This window comes from Miniopterus schreibersii, assembly GCF_964146895.1.
Source record: "Miniopterus schreibersii genome assembly, chromosome: 10".
NCBI classification, from domain to species: domain Eukaryota; kingdom Metazoa; phylum Chordata; class Mammalia; order Chiroptera; family Miniopteridae; genus Miniopterus; species Miniopterus schreibersii.
Genome location: NC_138110.1, coordinates 40,039,001 through 40,061,155, shown reverse-complemented (window position 1 = coordinate 40,061,155; position 22,155 = coordinate 40,039,001). Strand labels below are relative to the sequence as shown.

At 39.6% G+C, this 22,155-nt stretch overlaps 1 protein-coding gene and 1 long non-coding RNA gene across 2 annotated transcripts in view; one reads left to right on the top strand and one right to left on the bottom strand.

Moving 5' to 3' along the window:
- GREB1L (GREB1 like retinoic acid receptor coactivator) overlaps positions 1-22,155 on the top strand; it is a 202,118-nt gene that overhangs the window by 145,992 nt on the left and 33,971 nt on the right. Inside the window, exons 16-19 of the mRNA XM_081150059.1 lie at positions 328-462; positions 2,765-2,962; positions 13,478-13,658; positions 15,604-15,796. Coding sequence (XP_081006185.1) covers positions 328-462; positions 2,765-2,962; positions 13,478-13,658; positions 15,604-15,796 — 707 coding nt within the window. The remainder of the gene's footprint in view (positions 1-327; positions 463-2,764; positions 2,963-13,477; positions 13,659-15,603; positions 15,797-22,155) is intronic.
- On the bottom strand, positions 5,263-8,412 carry LOC308563230. Its single transcript, XR_013999758.1, has 3 exons — positions 7,831-8,412; positions 7,530-7,647; positions 5,263-6,038 (listed from the first exon to the last, which is right to left on the bottom strand). It is a non-coding gene; the product is annotated as an uncharacterized lncRNA (long non-coding RNA).

Below are 22,155 nucleotides of genomic sequence, written 5' to 3'. Positions count from 1 at the left end.
GTCTGACCTTGGGCGAGAAACTCTCTCCCCAGATCTCAGTTTTTAATATGTCAAAGGGAGATATGATGATCCCCTCCTGCCTTCTTTTAGTATTACGGAGGTCAAGAGAGATAGAGCCTGAGAAAGCGTGTAAACTGTTAGCACAGTATAAAGGAGGGTAGCTCTGGATATGGAGACACTGCTGCAGGGATGGCGGAGTGTAAACTCGGATGTGAAAAGCTGGCTGGCTGACAAATCTTGATGAGAACCCAGCTTAACTGCCCTACCTGGAGGCTGATGACAGCGTATCATTCCTTGTAATCTTATCTCCGTTTTATTTTGTGATAGGCGATGACCTGGACAAGCTGCTAGAAAAAATGCAACAAAGAAGAGGAGACAGTGTTGTGACCCCTTTCAACGGTGACCTTCATGAATACGTGTCACCTCAGGAGGCTGCTGCTATGATCCCCACGCAAAACCTGGGTAATGTCACCTCAGGCCAAAGGCAGGAAATCAGCCTTCAGGCCAGACGTGATAGAGGCTAAGTCATCCTAAGGGTTTAGAGGTCTCATCTTCAAATCACAGACGGTAACAGGCTTTTCATCGTCATCTACATGATAAATCCGGCTCAAATTAAAAATGCCTTTCCAAGTGGCCTGGGTCAAACACCTTGTTCTTAGTAAATATCTCCTAGAATTTAAATCAAAGTCAAACACTTTTTTTAAAGCATTATCTTTTTTTTCCTGGAAAGATTCCTGGGTCCTTGGTGTACTTTCCTCAGCTCCACCAGCTGTGCCCGAAGACCTGTACATGCTCATGGAGGCCTTCAAATAACTGCTTGAAAGAGTCTAGACTACAGTCCATGCAGGGCTCCTTGCTCTCCATTCCCTTCATTTTCTCTCTGACGTGTAAAACGCACATGATCAGGGATCGCGAGGCCTCCCTGACAGATGGAGCAGCAATAGCAAAACATCATTTGCCTTATCACAAGCTTCCTGGACACAAAGGGGAATGAAGGGTGGGACCAGGGGTGAGGAGTTCAGTCAGTAGATTGGATTCATTTTGGTTCAAATTCCCCAATTCCCCGTTTGATGGGGACATCATAGGAAAGGATGGAAAAAAAGAACAGGAGAAAGCACAGATAGAAACCAGATCCATATAAGCTGCTGCAGACAGCCTTTTGGCCTCCGCTTGATAGGAGTGCATCATGTATATATCAGCATTGCCGCAGCAATGAAAGTAGCATGGCTTGGCATCAGTTCGGCCATAAAAACAAATGCAAATACAGGCAATAAAATTTTTTGACTTCTGGACGTTATTTAGTAGTAAAGTGATCATTCAGATGATCTAAAATGTATTTATACTGTTTTGAATTACTAACAAAGTTAGAATTTATAAATTCTCAAGAGGCAGAGGATTTACAGATTCCCACATACATATCTTTGATTCCCTGTTTAAGAAACATTGCTTAAAGATATTTTTAGATTTCTTCAAACTTTAAAATTTGCTAAGTTAAATTCTACAAAGTTATGCGATTATCTATGCCAAGTTCCCACCCATCTAACCTGTGAAATGAAAAAAAAAAAATCTAATGATCAGAAGATAGACTTATTTTGATTGGGAATTTTTCTGGGTCAGAAACTTTTGGGGCTACTATTAAAAGTGACAGCTCTGGGCTTTTCTAGTGGGTTCTCTCAGCTAGTAGAGTTTCTGGTGGGTTCTCTACCCACCAGTATAAATCTCCACTCACTGTCAGGGTCCTGTGGTGGCTCAGGTCTCATGACTACCATCTTTGCGTTGGCTGTATTGCAGTTTGATTTTAGAGAATATTAATTAGCACAGGTTAATTGGGCCCTTGTATGCCAGTGAGACTTCCACATGTGTTCCTGATAAAAAGCAGCCCTTTAAAGAAGTATTGGATGTTGCCTGCTCAGGCATTTAGCTGACTAAGCCTGTCTCATTGTGTGAGTGCAGGCATGCCGGTATAAGAGAGATTGATTGCTTGGTTATAACTTGTAATAAAAAGCTACTGACATGCTTAGAGTATCTGGGCAATGTTTTTCTAATATGTCACTTACTGAGAGGCCAGCTGGCCATGTCATGAGTTGGGGCTCTTCAGATAATACAGGCGTCAGCACTGGAGTTGACCATAATCGCCTAGATCTGCCAGGTCACAAGCACTGGCAAAGTCAAGTGTGAAAAAGGTGAAGGTAGTGTCTCTGTGACCTACGTTATGCAGTCACTGGGAGGAGTGTTTTAAATCATGTTGCAATGGGCTTGCTGGAGAGGAAATGTTTACTACAGTGCCATCCAGGCAAGCTTGAAGGAACTCAGCATTATTAGGGTTAGGACATTGCCTCCTTCCCTGGACTGGGGAACCTGACCCATGCTGATGGTCCTAAAGAAAACTGGAAACTCTTTCCTCCCCTTCCAGAGATGAGTCCTGGCTCCAGCTGAGAGGGTGTGGTCTGTCCCCACTCCATTTCAAGGGAGAGGAGGGGTGTTGAGTTAGTGATTTATGAGACAATTGATTTTAAAATAATACATTTGAAAAATTACCACATCCACTGTTAAGCACATCTTTGTAACCAAGTTCTCGGGGAAAATAGACAAATCTATTAAAACACAATAGAGAGTGAAAATAGATAGTGAGAGCTCTTGGTGATAGAGCATTACTTTACCATGTGTGTGTGCATGCACGTGTGTATTATATTTCCCCACTATGGATTCCCAGTGGCCATCACAGAAGTGAATTAATCTTCTTCTTATGACTTTTTTATTTTAGATTTAGATAATGAAACCTTCCAAATTTATCAACCACAGCTTACAGTGGCCAGAAAACTCTTATCCCAGGTGTGTGCTATAGCAGACAGCGGCAGCCAGAGCCTGGACCTTGGCCACTTCAGCAAAGTGGACTTCATCATCATTGTCCCGAGATCGGAGGTTCTGGTCCAGCAAACTCTTCAACGGATTCGACAGTCAGGTAAGACTGAACTTTCAAAGAGGACCCTGCCTAGATTCAGCCTTGCATTCCCTCTGCCTCTTTCTTTTGCTTAATCCAAATGTTTATAGGACAATTCCATCTTTTTTTACAGTAATAAAAAGAGTACTGTAAATGTTACTAGAATTTATCTGTAAGTTTTCCCTCAAAGTATTCTGGCCTTTTCCCTCCTTGGTCAGGGCTAAATTGACCTATACATTTGCCCGATACTGTGAAGTCCATGGTGGCATCAGTAGACTAGAAACTGGTCATTCATTTATGAAGAGAAGTTTTCTCAAGGCAAGGATAGCCTTTCATGGGATGGTGGGGTCTATGCCATCTGAACTCCTTCTAGGTCACTTACCCCTAGGTGGATTCTTAGTAATTAACATACTACCAGCACATTTTCAACCTAGAGACCAGAACACCATTCCCCGTGTCAACAAAGAGAAGCTTCATTGAAAAATAGTTGAAATTTCTCCTGATGACTTTAAGAGAATAAGTATAGAGGAAAAATATTTTCCCAGAAAATATAAAAAAGGCAGAGAGCAAAAACTGAGAAGTCTGTGGTAAATAACATCCCTTTCAAACATAAAATTTGTTTAGGGTGATAAGCAGTAAAGAATTTAAGAAACAGACAGCTGAAAATGCTTGCCTTTGTAAACTAGCTTTGAAAAGGAAATTATAAATGTCAAGTTGCTTCTGAGTACCTTAGCTGGGAGAAACACACACACACACACACACACACACATTTTAGTTGGAGGATGAATCTTTGCCATAGTAAAAAAATTTATTTTTAATATATTTGAAAACAGGTAGGAAGCGGAATTCAGAGGAGCTTAAAGTGTAGGTTATATGTTTCATACAGATCACCTGGGGACCTTGTTAAAATGCAGTGGGTCTGGGAGTGTTATTTGTGAGACCCAGGAAAAGACCTCAGGTTTTAAAGGCTGGGCGGTTAGGGGGAGGTCTTAGGGGCAGAGCAATAGAATATTCATCAGCTGTATGAATATTTAATGTACCAAAATGTGATTTATTCTTAAGTTGTCTGTCCTTGGGTGTGGTTGGCAAATGGCACTCATTGGATTTCTATTATCTATCTCCCTGAGTAGGGTGATGTAAGCTACCTACCCCCTGCTGGGGAGGAGAAGTGCAAACCACTTACTCTCTAGTGTCCTTGGTTTAGAGAATAGGATTTGCTAGGTGGCTGCAAACTGCTGTTTAACTGTCTCAGTTTCCCTCTTCTGCTTGTCCTGGAATTTTCCAGCTTCTTACTATTCTATAACATGTGGACTCCACATTCTGCGTTTTAACAAGCTCCCAGGAGATGCCAGTGCTGCTGGTCAGAGGACCACACTTGGAGTAGCACATCTCTAAGAAATCTTTTGTTAGTTCCATGGGCCAATGAGCTTACCGGCCATAGATTTTTCCCTCTTTAACTCTGACACATGTAAAGTCCACGCCTTCTGGAGGCCCAAGTGCCTGGCTAACAGTGCAGTTTTCTAAAATTCTAAATGTCAAGTTACAAAATGGCCTGTTGCTCTGTTACAAAACCTGTTGGATGGACTTAAAGGTAATTAGCCAGAGAGGATCAAACACCTTCTCTTGTAGCTCTCCCAGAAACCAAAGTGAATTCTAGGCTCCCTGGGCTACTGGCCATTTCTGCCCCTCCCCCCATCACTGAGGAAAATAGAAGAGCTTTAGTCACACCAAGCATTGACCAGATGTTTTATTTCCTATGGATTTTACATTTCCATAACATGGAGGGAGCACCTTCTCTTATAGGTGCTTTACTTGTACCAATTGGCATTTGTGGCCTTCCTGAGTTTGTGATCTGATATCCCAGATCATGCTTGAGCAAACTCATAGCACCTGTTTCAAGTGGTGAAATCATCCCTGGTCAGCAGTTGTGCTCTCTGGGAGCCTTTTCCTGAGATAACCTCTTGATGACCTGTACTTTCACCTCTCCTGATAAGTGCAAGACCCAAAATAAAACCGTGCATTTTTGACAGATGAAGAAATTATATAGGTCCTTCCTTTTCCCTTCTCAATGCCCTCAGATTTTTCTAAAGTGAGTATGTTAAGATGATCACTCCTCAGAAAGGCACCAGAGTGTGACTAGTTACATAAACTTGGAATCCAGAAAAGTCAATGTTATGCACAGATTTGAAAAATTCAAGGCAAAACGTATTTTAAAATTTATTCCCACATGGCTTTGGCATACATACTGGAATTTTTGCGGCCAAAACAATCACTTCTATATATTTTTAAATAACTGTAGTCATTTTAATTATAGAAAAACATAGTTATAGTATTTTTTATTTTGAAAAAATAAATTAGAAACATTTAAACATTTATAATCCCACCTTTCAAAGATAACCACTGTTAAAATCTAATTGTTCACAAAGGACTTAATAGCCAGTGTCCTAGGCTCTCTTCTGTGCCTGTGTCTGTTTTTCACTTGACATTATAGTACACACATTTCCCCATGTCATTAAAGGCTTTTGTAAGCAGCATTCTTAATGAATGTATAATATTCCATATTATAACACACCAAATTGTATATGTTTTGATATTCAAATACCTTCATATTCTTAGAACACATAACAGTTGATAAGTGGAACAGGAAGGACCATAAGGATGTAAAGAGAAATTATCCAGAGCAGAGTAAATAGTTAGCAAGAGATTATCTACTAAAACAACTCTTAAAAATCACAGCTAAGAAAGCAGAAAGCATTCTCCAGAAATCGTCTGACTCAGTTTCCTCAAATGTTTCCGTGTGAATCAAGGAGAGCTTCGTTTGCCATTTGCAGAAGGTCGCAGAGGGCAGTGCCTAATGTGGTCCCTGTCTCGGGCCTGGCGGCAGTAGGTGCTCAACTACTGTTTGAATGGGGGGCGAGAGGGAGGATGAGGAGGGACTGGCAGAAGGAGGAACAATGTTCCAGTGCTCCATTGTCCGGTTCCATTTGCCTTTCCCTAAAGGAAGCATTTCAGCAGCCTGCCTGCCAGGAAAAGCACAAGGCAGGGAGAAGCAGCCAGGGCACGCAGAAAGGCCACATCCTTGGCAGCCCTTGTGTGGCTGAAAGAAAAAGGTGAAAATAGAAACCATCACATGGCTGCAGACCCAGCACTATAGGCAGAAGCACTTGATACCTCAACTAGATTCTAATTAAGGAAGGGAGGCAGGGAGACAAGAAAATGTGTTGGAAAGAATTTCAAGGATCAAAAAAGAAATGGAATGTGTTAAACATTTGTACGCTTGCCCAAAATGGACTTGTAACTGCTGGAGTGATCAGTGGAGAAGCAGCATAAGGAATTTTTAGACTATAGGAAATGCTTTTGTTTCAGTTTCATTTTCCACAATTTGATGTTGTGCCATAATTCTTGATTCAGGAGACCCTACATTCTATACATTAGAATACTGGGGTATCGGTGCACGTTAAAAATGCAAGCCACTTTCCATTCAGGGTGGATGTGATGAAAACAGAGTATTAGGGACTGTTCACACTTTCCTCCTTTCTGCTTTTAAAATGGTGTAGGTGGGAGCCCCAGCAAATGGGAGTCACTCTGGCAGTATCCAGAAGCTTTATCACCCTCAGGGCAATGACACAAATTTGACACCTAAACACATGCCTGATTATAAAAGAACCAGAGAGACATGTTTATCTGTTGATAGGTAGATTATTCTATCCAAACAGACATAAGGAAGTTTCAAGGTGGTGGCAGAGGTTAGAAGGGGCAATGAAAAGACAGAAGAAGGCATTTTCACATTCTAAAATGTATTTTTCTTGGTCTCATCAGCCTTCTACTTCCTTGTCAGTCACCTAAAGTTTAAGCAGAAGAAAGGCAGTATTTATTGGGCAGGGAAGGGGATCCCAGGGGAGAAAGTACTAGGAAACTGCCCTGTCCTGAGGTGGAATTGGGGACACACCAGAGATTCCTTTGTACACATACTACTGGACAACTACCTAAAGTTAGCGTTCTTAAAGTCAATTTCCACTTAAGTAGTTAGCCCAGTGCCCACCCCTGGTTTATAGAAGATGTTGGCACCTGGCTCACAGTCTTCTCCGCCTCCCAACCTGCCTCCATCCAGAGGTACTTTCTGTCCAGGTGGACGACAAGCCAATATCCTAGCATCTCAGTACCTTACATTCCCCATCCTCAAACACCTTTACCTGTACTCCTCCTTGGTCACCTGCTCCCTAGTCATATCCAGACCCTACTGGGTCCTGGAATCCTTAATTCTAATATCCCCAGTGTCAGACCACAAGCTCCTTTTCTACATACACTGTGGGGGTAACAAATCAACCTTTCCGATGGATGCCATCGTAAGTTCCTTTTTGGTTCTTTAGCTGGATCTCTCCCATTCTCCACAGTGGCTATTGCAGACTCTGTGTCACTCAAACTTCCAACTCCATCTTTCTCTCAGCAAATGACCATGCCACCAACTTCTCTCCTCTCCCACCCCCAAGAGAAGAAAACTTCAGATAACTATATACACCCATCTTTGCCCCTTCCCTCTTGATCAATGAAAGAGCTGCCTTCCTCTATTTCAACCTGGTTCACCCACCTTGTTCTAAATGCTACTTCTCCTCGTGGCACTCACACTGTTATTTCTTCTCTCGTTGCCACATTCAACCTCCTTCTCTCCTGGAGCTCATTCCATCCATTTAAACATGCCCCACTCTCTGGAAGACAAAACAAGCCTCTGTTAACCCTGCCTAACCCTCCAGCTCATCCTCTAGTTAACCGCCAAACTTACCGAGGGAGTTGCGTGCTGTTAGTTATCCCCACCTCCTCCACCTCCTACTCACTCCTCAACACTGGAAATGCACCTCCACTTCCCACCCCCACCCTTGTAGGGCTCTTACCAATGTTACCAGTGACCTTTTCAGTCCTTTTCTGAACTATTGGCTGCACAGGTGACCTCCACTCCTTCCCTGCAGTATCTTCGGCTTCTAAGACAACTCTTTCTCAGGCTTTCTTCCTCACCCCGTGCGTGGGTGCTCATCTGCACGCAGTTCTCCTGCATGGCACTCAGCCCTGTACTGTGGCTGTATGTTCATTAATGATCTTTCTCTTCAACTAGGAAGTAAAAGACTCGGGAAACATCTCTGTCTTGTCTATGACACAGCAGACACTTAATATTTATTGAACTAAATTTTGTATAACATTTTGTTGAATTGGATTTTAAGTTAAAATCTATTTTAAAAGAAAAACATAGAAGTAATATTTAGGATTTGGTAGTTCTCTGACAGAAACAAACTAAGTCATCAAAACCATGTTCCAGAAATCTACTTTGCCCAAGAGTAGAGGCCTTAGATATGTATGTATCAGGCATATCTGTCAGTCACACAGGGCTCTGAAATTGTATCTGTGTGTTCAGAATGCTATTCTGTGTTGGTCTAGTGCTGCTTCCCTCCTTGGCCCAAACAACACAGGAGTACACTCCCACAGACAGGTCTCACCAAACCCAGATTAAGAACCCTCCCTCACTGGAAAGACAGAGGGCGCCAGCTGAGCCACCAGGAGGTGAAGGGACCGCCAATGCAATGGGCACTGAAAGTGATTAGCAAGAATTTTAACCAGCTATTTCAATTTCCAGGTTATTTACTTGCTGAGAGGAGATTGCCAGGGTGAAGGAATAGCCACTGTTATCATAATACTGAAAAACTTAGCATGATGTAATGATTTAATATTTTCTTGATTTTCATTCCCTTTTTAGCACTAGAATATTTTTGCATACCACACCTTTGGAGAAATTAATTCAGTCCTCAGAGAAGATGAACAGTTAAAACTAAGAGCAGTTTTATTTTTCTTTAGGATACCTTCCTAATGAGAAAAACAAGAAATAAAAACTAGAAATTAAATTCTTTATTTAAAAAAAAATCAAGAGATAAAAATGTACAAGTTAAAATACATTGTTGTGTCCAAATAAACAGGGTAGTGGGGCATTGAGTTGAATACTGGATCACCTTTAATGATACCTGAACATTTTGGATTTCTCTGATCATTATCAGTTTTACTTGATATCCAGACTCATTAGCTCCTTCTAGTGATGGGTTCGGGCCACACATTCAGACTTTTGACCTTTATGGAAAGGCCTTTGATACTGGTGCTCACAAGGTATTGAGGACTTGGTGTGTGTGTTCTTGTTTTTGTTCCCCTTCAAGGTCCTTAGATGGTTGAAACCTTGCTGTTCCTCTTTTCAAGTTTTTAGAGGAATGGCCTCAGAGGACATGATATTGTTTTTCTCTAATCCCATAAAAGGCTAAGGCTCAAGTGTTCCTGAAGCCCATCTGGATTCTGTAGCCTTCAGTAAAGAAAGGGGTACAAGTGGCTACACTCGAGCTGCTTAGAGTCCTTGGCTGTCCAAGAAAGGTTCTCTGCAGAGACCTTTCAAGTTGGTTATTCCTATGGAAGATGTCCATGACTGGGGCACCACCTGTGTCAGCTCCACCGGTTCAGGTTAATCACCTTTAGGGAACACAGTGATTCCCAACCACCGTGGGCTCTAGAACTCAGTGAGTTGCAAAATGTCATAAAAGAAAAGTTAACGTTGCCTCCTAAGTTTCCATTCATGTCAAAAATAAGATTTAGTATTTAGGTATACATGGCCTTGGACCTCTTGGTGCCACTATCAGTACCCCAGGTGGAAACTGCTGATGCCCAGTTTTTATTGAGTTGGAAAATGTGACAGATTTGCTCATAATATATTAGAATATAGACTTTTATTTAATCCTATAGAACTCTGAAAAACAAATTATCAAGAAGACAGAAAACAACCTTTCTCAGATAAGCCATTTCTCTCAGCATTTCTGACCATTTTCAGATTCCATACCTCTGTGCTTATTTTTGAAAAACAAAATGAAACATGAAGACTAAACCAGAAACTAATGAAAAAGTTTATCTATATGGGGTGGAAGAGATAGTAATGGATGAGTATAACATTTTATATAGTGTTGACTTTTGCCTTATAAACGAGTTACATATTCAACAAAATTAAATTAAAATGATAGTGAAAACTTAATATCGAATGCAAACAGAACTAAATGAACCTGACTGCATATTAAATTGATAACCACACACTGAAAATAATTAACTCAAGTACTTTTTTGAACACAGTTTTCTAATTGTGCAACCTTGATGTGATATATTCTAAGGGCAAAAAGAATTGCAAATAAATCTTGAATTTTAATCATGATGTTGGGAGTGGCATTAATAATTTTAAAACTGTTTGTGTATTGCCCAGCCAGGCGTGGCTCAGCGGTTGAGCATCGACCTAGAATCCAGGTGATCAGGGTTCGATTCCCGGTCAGGGCACATGCCTGGGTTGCGGGCTGCAGCCGGTCAATGACTCTCTCATCATTGATGTTTCTATTTCTCTCTCTCCCTCTCCTTTCCTCTCTCTGAAATCAATAAAGATATATTTTTTAAAAAATTAGATTAAAACTGTTTGTGTATTTCATAGGATATAGTAAATGCATAAATATGTTCATGTTGTTGAACACCAGGGTTTTCACATGAAGGAAGGGAGCTTCAGATATGGAATGGGAAAGAATAAGAAATATTCCTTTTAGATTTATATTGGAGATATAAGTATGAGCTCATAACTTGAAAAAGTTAAATGTTTCCTAACTCTGACCACAGAAAGGTCTTGAAAGCAGTGACATCTCAGTATTAATGTGAACATTTAGCATCTAGGTCTTGGTTTATAAATACCTTTCCCGACTGTCCTAGTTCTGAGGTGGGAACAGCCTGGAATATCTTGTTCCAAAAAGCGAGGAAGTACTCAAAGATTGATAGGGACATTTCAAAAGGACACAACAGCCTGTTCAAAGGGGATTTTACTGGCCAAATTTGGTAATTTTGAATATCAAAAGGAATGATGGCAATAGATTGTAATATGTTGAAATTTTTAAAAAACCATGAGTACATAGTAATACTAAAAAAATAATAAGCAGCAAGACATGTGAGGGTTGGAGGGATAAGCCCTTCTTTACAAAAAAGCACTACCTAATAAATGTAGGAAAAAGAATTCAAGAATTCCTATTTTGCAATACCAGTGTAATTATTGATTCTGGTTAGTATTATTAATGGATACTAAAACCATTGGGTAAAATGTCATTTGGGTACAAATATTCACACAGTCTCAGAGTGTCATCCCCATATTAAAAATTACAGAAAAGGCCAGGCCGGGCATGGCTCAGCGGTTGAGCATTGACCTAGGTAGGATCCGGGAGATAGAGGTTCGATTCCCGGTCAGGGCACATGCCCGGGTTGCAGGCTCGATCCCCAATGACTCTCTCATCGTTGATGTTTCTGTCTCTCTCTCCCTCTCCTTTCCTCTCTCTGAAATCAATAAAGATATATATTTTTTTTAAATTACAAAAAGGAAACGGTATCTTTACAGTGGAGAGATCTGGCAGTAGACACTACCATAACTAATAATTAAACCTTGCCATCTCCAGTTGTGGGACAGGTTGACATTAAGAGCAAGGGGAAGTACACAATGTCATGTATGAGGTATAATTGTCAAAAATGTTTAGCCTCAATCCAGTCACAAGGACAACCCCAGAAAAATTCCGATTCTGTGGCATTCTACAAAACAGCCAGCATTAAAAAAAAATAGCAATGAAAAAACAAAAAGAAAAAGGTAGGAGGCTGTTTTAATTATGGAGAATAAAGAAACATGACAAACAAGTATAGTTCTTAATTATTGATTAGATCTTAGACCTAAAAATAAAAAATAAAAAACAACTCTGGCACAGTTAGTGAAACTCAAATGTGAGCTGTGTATTAGAGAATATTATATTGATGTTAGTTACTACTGACGGACATTTGGGTGGTTTCCAGTTTTTCACTATTTCAAACACTGCTCGAACACATATATAAGAGTTTCTCTAGGAGTAGGATTGTTGGGGCATAGATTATGTACATTTTCAACTTTACTAAATAATGCTAAATTTTTTTCTAAGGTAGTTATATTTACAGTCCCATTAGCAACATATGTGTTTTAGTTGCAAATATTTGATATAGTCATGCTTCTTTTAAAATTTTTTATTTTCAATTTACAGAAAAGTCACAAAAATGGTATAAGAGATCCAAAAAAACGTAATTAAGAAGCCATTTCCATTTATAATAGCATGAACAAAAATAAAATATTTAGGGATATTTTTGACAAAAGAAGTGTAAAATTTACACTCAGAAGACATTGTTGAAAAAGAATAACAAAGCCCTAGCTGGTTTGGCTCAGTGGTTAGAGTGTTGGCCCTTGGACTGAAGGGTCTTGAGATTGATTTCAGTCAAGGGCACATACATCAGTTGCAAGCTCAATCCCCATTCCCGGGTGGGGTGCATGCGGGTGGCAATCAATCGATGTGTCTCTTTCACACATCAGTGTCTCTCTCTCTCTCTCCCTCTCTCCCTCTCCCTCTCTCCCTCTCCCTCTTGCTCCTTTCCACTCTCTCTGAAAAGCAATGGAAAAAATGTCCTCAGGTGAGGATTAAAAAAGAAAAGAAAAAGAGAAAAGATTAATGAAGATCTAAATAAGTGGAAAAGCATCCTATGTTCATGAATTGGAAGACTAATATTTTAAGATGGCAGAAGTCCCCAAATTGATCTACAGATTGAATGTGTTTCCTATAAAAAGCCCAGCTGGCTACCTTGCAGAAATTGGTGAGCTGGTCCTAAAATTCATATGGAAATTGAAGGGACCCAGAATACCTAAATCAATACTGAAAACAGAGTTGTAGGACTCTCACTTCCTCGTTTCAAAACTTAATACAAAACTGTAGTAATCACAGCAGTGTAGTACTAGCATAAGAGCAGACATACAGATCAATGAGATGAAACGGAAAGTCCAGAAATAAACCTTCCTATATCTAACCCCCAAATGTGACATATCTAACCCCAAATCAATCTTCTGGTTCCTTCTGCTCGCAGGGCCATGGGCTTGAGTCGCCAGTCTCTCGTCTCCATATAAAAATGAGTAAAATACTAAATAAAAGAAAACCTCATAATCTACTTGTGGTATCTTTAGACCTTGCATATTATTTTCCTTTTTTCTTACATATGTTTTGTTACTAAATTTGGGGCAAGGAAAGCTTGTATTATTATATTAATTTGGCCAAGAACTGTAGCCCAGAGTTTCACTTTTCTGAGTGACCTGTCATAGCTATTAGTAGCAGCACCTCATATATAAATAGAATTTAATTAGACAGAGGGCTCCTACAGTCAACTGCTTCCATTTAATGTATCAGATCGTTTTTTTGTCATTTGTGGGAGGTGGTGGAGGTGGGGTGGGGTATTCTCAAGAAAAGAAAAATCTGATATTTCCTTCTCAAAACTATGGTGGGAGATATGAAAAAGGAAAATCATCTGCTCTGTAAACCTCTATGTGATTAGTACCCAGTGTACCAGTTGACATGAAGTTGATCTCATTTATATATATATACACACACACACACACACACATACACACATATGTAAAAAGGCAAACTCTTTTCTTCTTGGCAGGTGTCCTTGTAGACTTGGGTCTGGAGGAAAATGGGGCAGCTTATCAAAGAGCAGAGAAATATGTTGTTCGTCTAGACAATGAGATTCAAGCCAAGTTCGAAGTTTTCATGAGAAGAGTGAAGCAGAACCCGTACACACTGTTTGTGCTCGTTCATGATAACTGCCACGTGGAACTAACGAGGTGATTGCTTCAGAGTGAGCAAATGCAGTATGCCTTCTCCAGCTGCGATAGTTATGTAATAAGTGATTTAAAAGGTGATGATTGGAAAACCCAGGGACCCTAGCATTTCGCATCTTTGTATTGACAACTTCTTCCTGCCCTTTCCTTGCTCTTTCAACTTTTCTTACCATTTTAATGTTGATTTTATTTTAACTCTACTGTGGGTGAATTTACAAACTCCTATTTAAAATACAAGCTTAAGCGCATTGTGGAACTTGGCTGCTTTAGAGAAAATGCGGCAGTGAGGAGGTTGAGCTCCCAGAAGGGCCATGTGCTTTCCTTCTCACCACCATTCCTCCTCCCCAGTTCTTTTCCCGTTTTCTTTTTTCCGTTCCTCCTTTTCCTTCCTCTCCTGCTATTTCTGTTTTTTCCCCTGCCTTTCTTCCCTCTTACCATTAACAGCGGTAAAGAGGCCACTTTAATGATCTAAGAGCAGATCTGAGACCTTCCACAATTTACCCGTTTCAACAAGAGGAGATCCTATCTCTCGGTGGGTTTATCAGTGAGAGAACAGTAAATGTGGCATCGTGGAGCCAGTTTTGCTCCCAGATCAAATTACAGTAATGATCTGGCAGGGGGTGTCTTTGCTTCTATGGATTAATAAGGCAAGTAATTTAAAAGGTGAGGGGATAGTTCTTGAGTACTACATATCATTAAATGTTTATAGATTTTCTTTTCTTCAGGACACAATGAGATTAAGATTCTGGAAGTGTTTTGGTCTGTGCTAAAAAATGTCAGAATTGCAAAAGTGCTTGTTCAGAAGCCAGAATATGTTTGGCACTCCACAATGTAAAATTTAGAGCCATTTGTAGGTATAAGTAAGATCTTGCATAACTTGTTAGATTAACTAGAAAGAAAAAGAAAGAGAGAGGGAGGGAGGGAGGGAGGGAGGGAGGGAGGGAGGGAGGGAGAGAAGGAAGAAGGAAGGAAGAAGGAAGGAAAAAGGAGAGAAATTTTGCCCATATTCTGTTTAGTTGCCGCTAGTGTTCTATAAGCAGAAATAGCTCACTGACCTTATATACCTCGTCTTTGAAATTGGGGTAATAGCTCTGAGGATTATGCATTGGGTCTCTCCGTATTTAATTCCCCAGGGCAACCTGGTACATCCAAATTAAACACAACTGAAAATGATTCAGAGATATGAAAATGTTGGTCATGGGGAAGTAGGTAGGAGGAGCCCTCCCTACAGCCTGGCAAAGCGATTTTCAACCTTTTTCATCTCGTGGCACACATAAACTAATTACTAAAATTCTGCGGCACACCAAAAATATATTTTTTGCTGATCTGACAAAAAGAATAGGTATAATTTTGATTAGTTCACACTGAATGGCTATTGTTGTGTTGGCTGTTGTCATTTTTTAATTTGACAATCTAAAGGAAAAGAGGTTAGTGCCCCTGACTAAATAGTCAAGCTATTGCATGTTTTAAAAATTCTTGCAGCATACCGGTTGAAAAATCACTGGTCTAGCAACTTTGAGGGAGGAAGGAGAATGGTATTAACACCCCGGGGACCCCTGAAGTTTTGGGGCCTCTCTGAGGGGTACAGATAATTGTACAGTGATAAGCACCATGGTTTGATGGAGAAGCTCCCTCATTCAGGTGCAGTTTCAAACTAAAGTGCTCCATCTCCACTCCAGATTTAGTATCCTTGGCTTGGATAACTGAGTTTACACGTTGAGGTATATAGACCAGGGACAAACTGAAAAAGGAAAAGAAATAAAACCTTTGTGAAAGGGGTAAGGAGTTGAATATTTGCTCTACCAAATCAATTGTTTATTGCTTCTGCTCCCAATTAAAAAGAACTGGGGGGGGGGAGGGGAGGAGCTAAAAAATTGCCTCCATTTTGATGTCTGCTTCTGCATCTAATCAGTTTAGGATATTTTAATGTGACTCAATATTTTTACAGTGTCATTTCGGGCTCTTTGTCACACGGTGAACCTAGTCATGGATTGGCTGATAGAGTCATTAATTGCAGAGAAGTTCTGGAAGCTTTCAACCTCTTGGTGCTCCAGGTTAGCTCCTTCCCATACACTCTACAGACCCAGCAGTCCCGAATCAGTTCCAGCAATGAGGTTCACTGGATACACCTGGACAGCACGGTGAGTCTTTGCTCCGCTCTACTCTCCAACACACAGCCATGTTCTTAGTTCACTGGGGCAGAATCTTGTAATAAAATATGGTCATGGGTTTGTAAAATATAGCACAAGATTTCCAGAATCTGACTAATGTAATTCTTTATCTTCTAATAATTACAGTTATCATAACATTAATATCTAGAGAATAGTGTCCTACATAAATTTGATTTGGTAGTACTTTTTTAGGTTATCAGATACAAAATTATTCATCGTATATAGTTTGTATCCCCAAAAACTGATGTAATCTGACACCATCATCAATATTATGGATTATCTTTGTGCCTTTAACGGATTAACTTCAATCTGAGACCTGGAAATTTTATTGTACTGTGGGTGGCATTTCTGTCATATTTCTGTCTTACTTGTATCACTGTTTAGTTACCCTCATGCTCCCCCATCAAGTGGATTTTTCCTTTTAATCAGTTCTCACAGACTTCTGGTTGAAACAGAGGATGATGCGTTGAGAAGAACCATCTCAACATTGTACATATCCAGGTCTTGATATTTTTTTGGCTTCAATCCCAAAGGCCTATAAACTGTATGTTAAATATACTATCAACAAAAAGAAATAAGAGTTTCATTGAAAAATAATAAAGATTAGCCATTAAGCAGTGGATCCTTTATTTTGAAATATTGATATATTGGATATTTAAAAATAAACATGTTTAAGTAAAAGGTGCCAGAAATACCTTACATAAGAATAACTATTTATTTGTTAACCCAGTGCATTTCATTCTGTTATGAAGTAGGTGAGTTTTCCCTGACTTAGAACCCTTCTTTTATTTTCTTTTTTTATTATTCAATTTATTGGGGTGACAGTGGTTAATATGAACATATAAGTTTCAGGTGTGGGTTTCTGTGTTACAAGATCTGTATATTGCTGTGTGTGCCCACTACCCAAAGTCATATCTTTTCCCAACACCATATATTAAGACTCCCTTCACCTTCTATCCCCCCCACTGCCTTCCCTCTGACAACCACCACACTGCTGTTTGTGTCCAAAGTTTCAGTTTTATATCCCACATATGAGTGAAATCATATGAGAACCCTTCTTTTAGAGTATTGGTCTGTTCTTTGCAGTCAAGCAAGCCCAGGTCACTGAATGACATTGGCATCAACAGTCCCTCCCTTCTGAGAACTGTCTCATTGCATTCGTTATCACACACAGGTTGCCTTGAGCTTTCGCTTTGTTGGTCTCTTCTCCACCCACGCTCAGTCCATTGAATGGGTGGTCAAGTTACAGGTAACATAAGAGGCAACCACAGTTCCTTTGTCTCTAAGGTGTAGGGCACACCTATGTGCTACCCAAAAAGTTGCCCTGACACAGAATGGATTGCCAATAGAACTGATGAAAGGAAAATAGTTTTTTAATCCAACAAATAGTTCTCCTATTAAATATTAAATTTCAGTATATCGTTGGGCAGGGGAGAGAACTATCCTAACTTACCTTGTTGGTTCAGTGTTTTCCAGAGAGAGCACACCAGTGATAGGAAGGAGGACTCAGCTTCTGTTTTTTATCTTCTCCTGAATGAAGTAACAAGAGAAACAGGCCCAAATGAATTTTCTTAAAAGTCACTCCTATGGATTATGGGTTCATTTTTAGGTATAATAATGGTATTGTAGTTATACTTTTAAAGGGTTCTTATCTTAGAGAGATCTAGTAAAATATTTATGAATTAAAGATACGAAACCCAGGGTTATGGTCAAAATAATTGAGGGATGGGAGTTATTTTACTCTAAAGTTTTTAAAAATCATTTCTATGTAATTGAGATCAACATGAAGAAAAGATTAAAAAGATTGAATCTAATTTACAATAACTTTACACATTTAGGAGAGAACCTCCTAACAGTTAGCCTCCTTTAGTTATCCTAAAGCCAATGTCCCAAAAAAGGAATGACTGGGAAAAGCAAAGAAATTTAACTCAAAAAAATATTATTGAGCACATGTGGGTTTGTTAGATCTTTCCATAAACACACAGAGAGCTCATGGTTTATAGGACAAAGCAAAGTACATATTAAAGTCACTACTGTCCAAAATAGAATAAGACATAGAGAAAACAGATTGGCAGTTGCTGGAGTGGGGAGGGAGGGGGGTTGCAGGGCAGGCAAAGTGGGTGAAGGGTATCAAAAGGTACATACCTCCAGTTATAACATAAACAAGTCCCAAGGATGTTGTGTTGCATCTTTGAAAGTTGCTAAGAAAGTAGATCTTAGAAGTTCTTGCAACAAGAAAAAAAATTGTTAACTATATGTGGTGATGGATGTTAACTACACTTACTGTGGGGATCATTTTACAACACAGTATATACAAATATCAAATCATTATGTTACACACCTGAAACTAATATAATGTTATATGTCAATTTTTTAAAAATATTTTTATTGATTTTTAGAGAGAGAGGAAGAGAGAGGGACACACAGAGAGAAACATTGATGTGCAAGCACAACATCGATTGGCTGCCTCCTGCATGCCCCCCACCAGGGACCAAGCCCCACAACCAGGGCATGTGCCCTGACCGGGAATTGAACTGGCAATCCTTGGTACACCGGACGATGCCCAACCAACTGAGCTACACCCGCCAGGGCAATATCTCAATATTTTGTATAATTTTTAGACTATTACCACCACCCCATGAGTCAGCCACTCCCCCACGAAAGGGAAACCCTCTCCTGGCCTCTTCCACCATAGATTTGTCTTGCCCAGTTTTGAACTTTATATAGATGGAATCATTCAGTGGACATCCTTTTGTATCTGGCTTCTTTTGCTCTTATTGTTTGTGAGACTCTTCTGTATTTGCATGAATCATAAAACATTCATTCTTATTGTTGTATATAGATTACACTGGGTGACTACCACAATTCATTTATTCATCCTACTCATTTATTTCAGACATGCTAGCACATGCCTTTTAGTAGACATGTATGCATTTCTGTTGGGCATGTGCCTGGGAGTGAAGTTGCTGAGTCTTAGGGTTCACATGTGTTCAGCTTGAGGAGATACTGAGAGGCTGCATTTTTAAAGTTCTATTTATTAATTTTTTTTCAGATATTTTTAGAGAGAGGAAGGGGGAGAGAGAGAGAGAAACATTGATTGGTTGCCTCCTGCACAAACCCCCAACTGGGGAATCGAACCCGCAACCTGGGTATGTGCCCTGACCAGGAATCAAACCCACAACCTTTTGGTGTACGGGATGATGCTCCAACCAACTGAACCACCCGGCCAGGGCAAGAGGCTGCATTTTAAAGTAGTTCATTAACTATAGAGGCTAAGTCAACGTGATTAGAAATGGGGAGATCAGACATCTGGCTTTTCTGGTAATTCGGGTTAGAATCAACAAATACCTGAATCAGAATAGTGGTCCTGACAATAAAAAAGGAAGGAAGACATGGTAACTTTTCTAGGATTTGCTTACTGGGGAAGAGCGCAAAGTCAGAGAACTAGTTGGAAAGAAGTCAAGAGGAAGATTAATCGTGGAGGGCAGATTAGACAGATTTTGATCTGAGACTCTCTAAGACTGATGCGAGTGCATCACTGCAAAGACAAAGTTGAAGTTTGTTTTGGGGCTTTAAGATGAGGCTTTAGAATATTTTTTCAAAAAACAATGATCACTGAAGCAGCTCGTGTAGATAAAATCATGGAAGAAAATAATGAAGACAACTGCCAAGAGGGCGGTAAGGCCAAGGACTAACATGTAAAGGCCGCTGGATTTGGCCTCCAGAGTCCTTGGCGACTTTCCAGGGAACGGCGTCTGTGCAGCAGAGTGATTGGCGGGAGGAAAAGCAGAGGAGTGGGAAAGGACAGGGAGCACTGCAGCGCTGGGTCACTGAGCGGACAGGACTTTGGGAGGGGGAAGATTTTTTTTTTTTAAGAGAAGGAACATTTTCCCCAAAGACATAAGGATTCAATAAATAGTATGATTTCTATTTGGGGACGTGTGTTTCTTTAGAGTAACATCATTCAGAGTTTCCTAACTCATTTTAAAGGATGGTCCCATTAACTTCTATGACAACTTTTATAATACTTACAAAACTACAGTTACAGTTCAGTGCAAACATAACAGATTGGGAAAACGATGCCCTTCTCATTCTGATTTTTTTAGTAGCTCTGGTTCTCTAAACCAATACTGGCTCCAATTGATCACAAGCCCTCCATTTAACCACCTGCTCTGTAATTCTGCTAAGAAAAAAGAAAGAGAAATAAAAATGAGGACAGGTGAATACATCCTGTCCAGCCCGTTCAAATGCTGCATCTGGAAAAGGAATGGACTTGGAGTAGGATTTTATATTTTCCCAAAGAAACAAGACCAGGGATGAGAAGGAAATTGAAATCCACGTTCATATAATATAGAGCTTTTCCACTAATTCTGTGCCAAGTCCTGATACGGAGGGAAACTCGGATGAATGAGTTTTTTTCATCCTAAGTTACTTGTTTGACACAACCATCCAGAACACAGCCAAGAACACAGAAGGAAACAAGCAAACAAATAAACAACAGATGTTACTCAGTCTATGCTCTAAGGCTCCAGGATTTATAAGAACATACTCTGGTCCTCTCATAAAACATATTTATTCTCAAATAAGACCATGTTCCAACAAGCACAATTCCTAGTTTGGGGGACCTCAAAAAATTAAAAGCTTCCGATTAAATAATGCTTTGTTTTTATCTTACGGACCTTATAAATCACACAATTGCTCGTTTCTCTGGATGGGTACTCAAAAGCTCAGAACCAAATTTGTAGCCTACTTTTAACAAAAGGTGCAGAAGCTTCTGGAATGCATTTTTGAGAAAACTCACTCTGTCCCCGCCAAATCTTATTTCTCTTACCCTTGCTTTTTCTTCCTCTGGTCACCCAATTTATTTTTATCTTATACACTTAACGCTGCTCTATTGCCTTTATGAAATTAATTGGAGACTGTTTAAAGAAAAATGTCAATACGTAATAAATAACAAATAAACACGAGACTAAAATGCACAGGCAACATAGAAAGGAAGACTGTGAAAGGTAATGTACAAAAGGGGAAGGAAAACTGTACTAAAAAAAAACATACATGAACTCAAAAAGCTTATTGAATATTCTGGGACTACTGAGTTTAAGGACAAGCAGCTTGTCAGACATTTCAGGGTCCTTTGAGGGAATCTGTGTGTCATATCCAAAAATAGTTGTTCATTTTCACAGTGATAACTGAGTCATCCAGAGGGCGACAGATTAAATACTGTGTGTTCTGTTCGATGAGGCAGAAAAGTATACATTCTACTTTTTAAATAAATTTTTTAAAAGGGTAATCTTTTAGGAATTAACCATCATTAAATTCTAAGAGTTTTCTGTAATGGAGGAGTTCTTCAGTTTGTCAATCTCCAGAGAGCTCTGTAGATAACATTTGTATCAGAGAGAGCTGCTTCCCGAAGGGGGAAACCTCACCTGGGGGGTTTCAGTCCCAGGAGGGGGCATGCAGGAGGCAGCGGCCGATCCATGACCAATAACTCTCTCTCATCACTGATGTTTCTGTCTCTCTCTCCCTCTCTCTTCCTCTCTGAAATCAATAAAAAGAAAAAAAAGAATGCTATTCTTCCAAAAATGTCTGAACAAAAGAAAGAGACAATAAACCGTCTGTCTATACAGTTACTCTCTGCCTTAAGAAAGCGTGTCAGCATTCCACTAATCACTAAGTTTACTTGATGTGAAAAGAAATTTCGGTTATACCTCAGAGATTATTATAGAGTTGGCATAAGGTTATATAATGAAACAATTTTTTTTTTCAGCTTTACTGAGGTATAATTTACCAATAAAATTGTAAGATATTTAAAGTGTACTTTGTGATGATTTGATGTATGTTCTATATTATGAACGGATTCCTCCCATCTAGTTAATTAACACATTCATCACTATATTTTGTTAAGAACATTTAACTTCTACTTCTTTATCAAATTTCAGTTATACAATATGTTATCAATTGTAGTCATCATGTGATACATTAGATCTCAGGCCTTATTTATCTTATAGCTGAAAGTTTGTGCCCTTTTACCAACCTCTCCCTGTACCTCCTCATCCCCCAGCCCCTGGCAACCACTATTCTACTCTTTTTCTATGGGTTTGACTTTTTTTTAAGATTCTACATATAGGTGATACAATGCACTATTTGTCTTTCTCTAACTTATTTCACTTAGCACAATGCCCTCGGGGTGCATCCATGTTGTTACAATGGCAGGATGTCCTTCTTTTTCATAGCTAAATAATATTCCTATATATACATATATGTGTATGTGTACACATATACACAGGGTGAGGCAAAAGTAGGTTTACAGTTGTGCATACACAAAACAG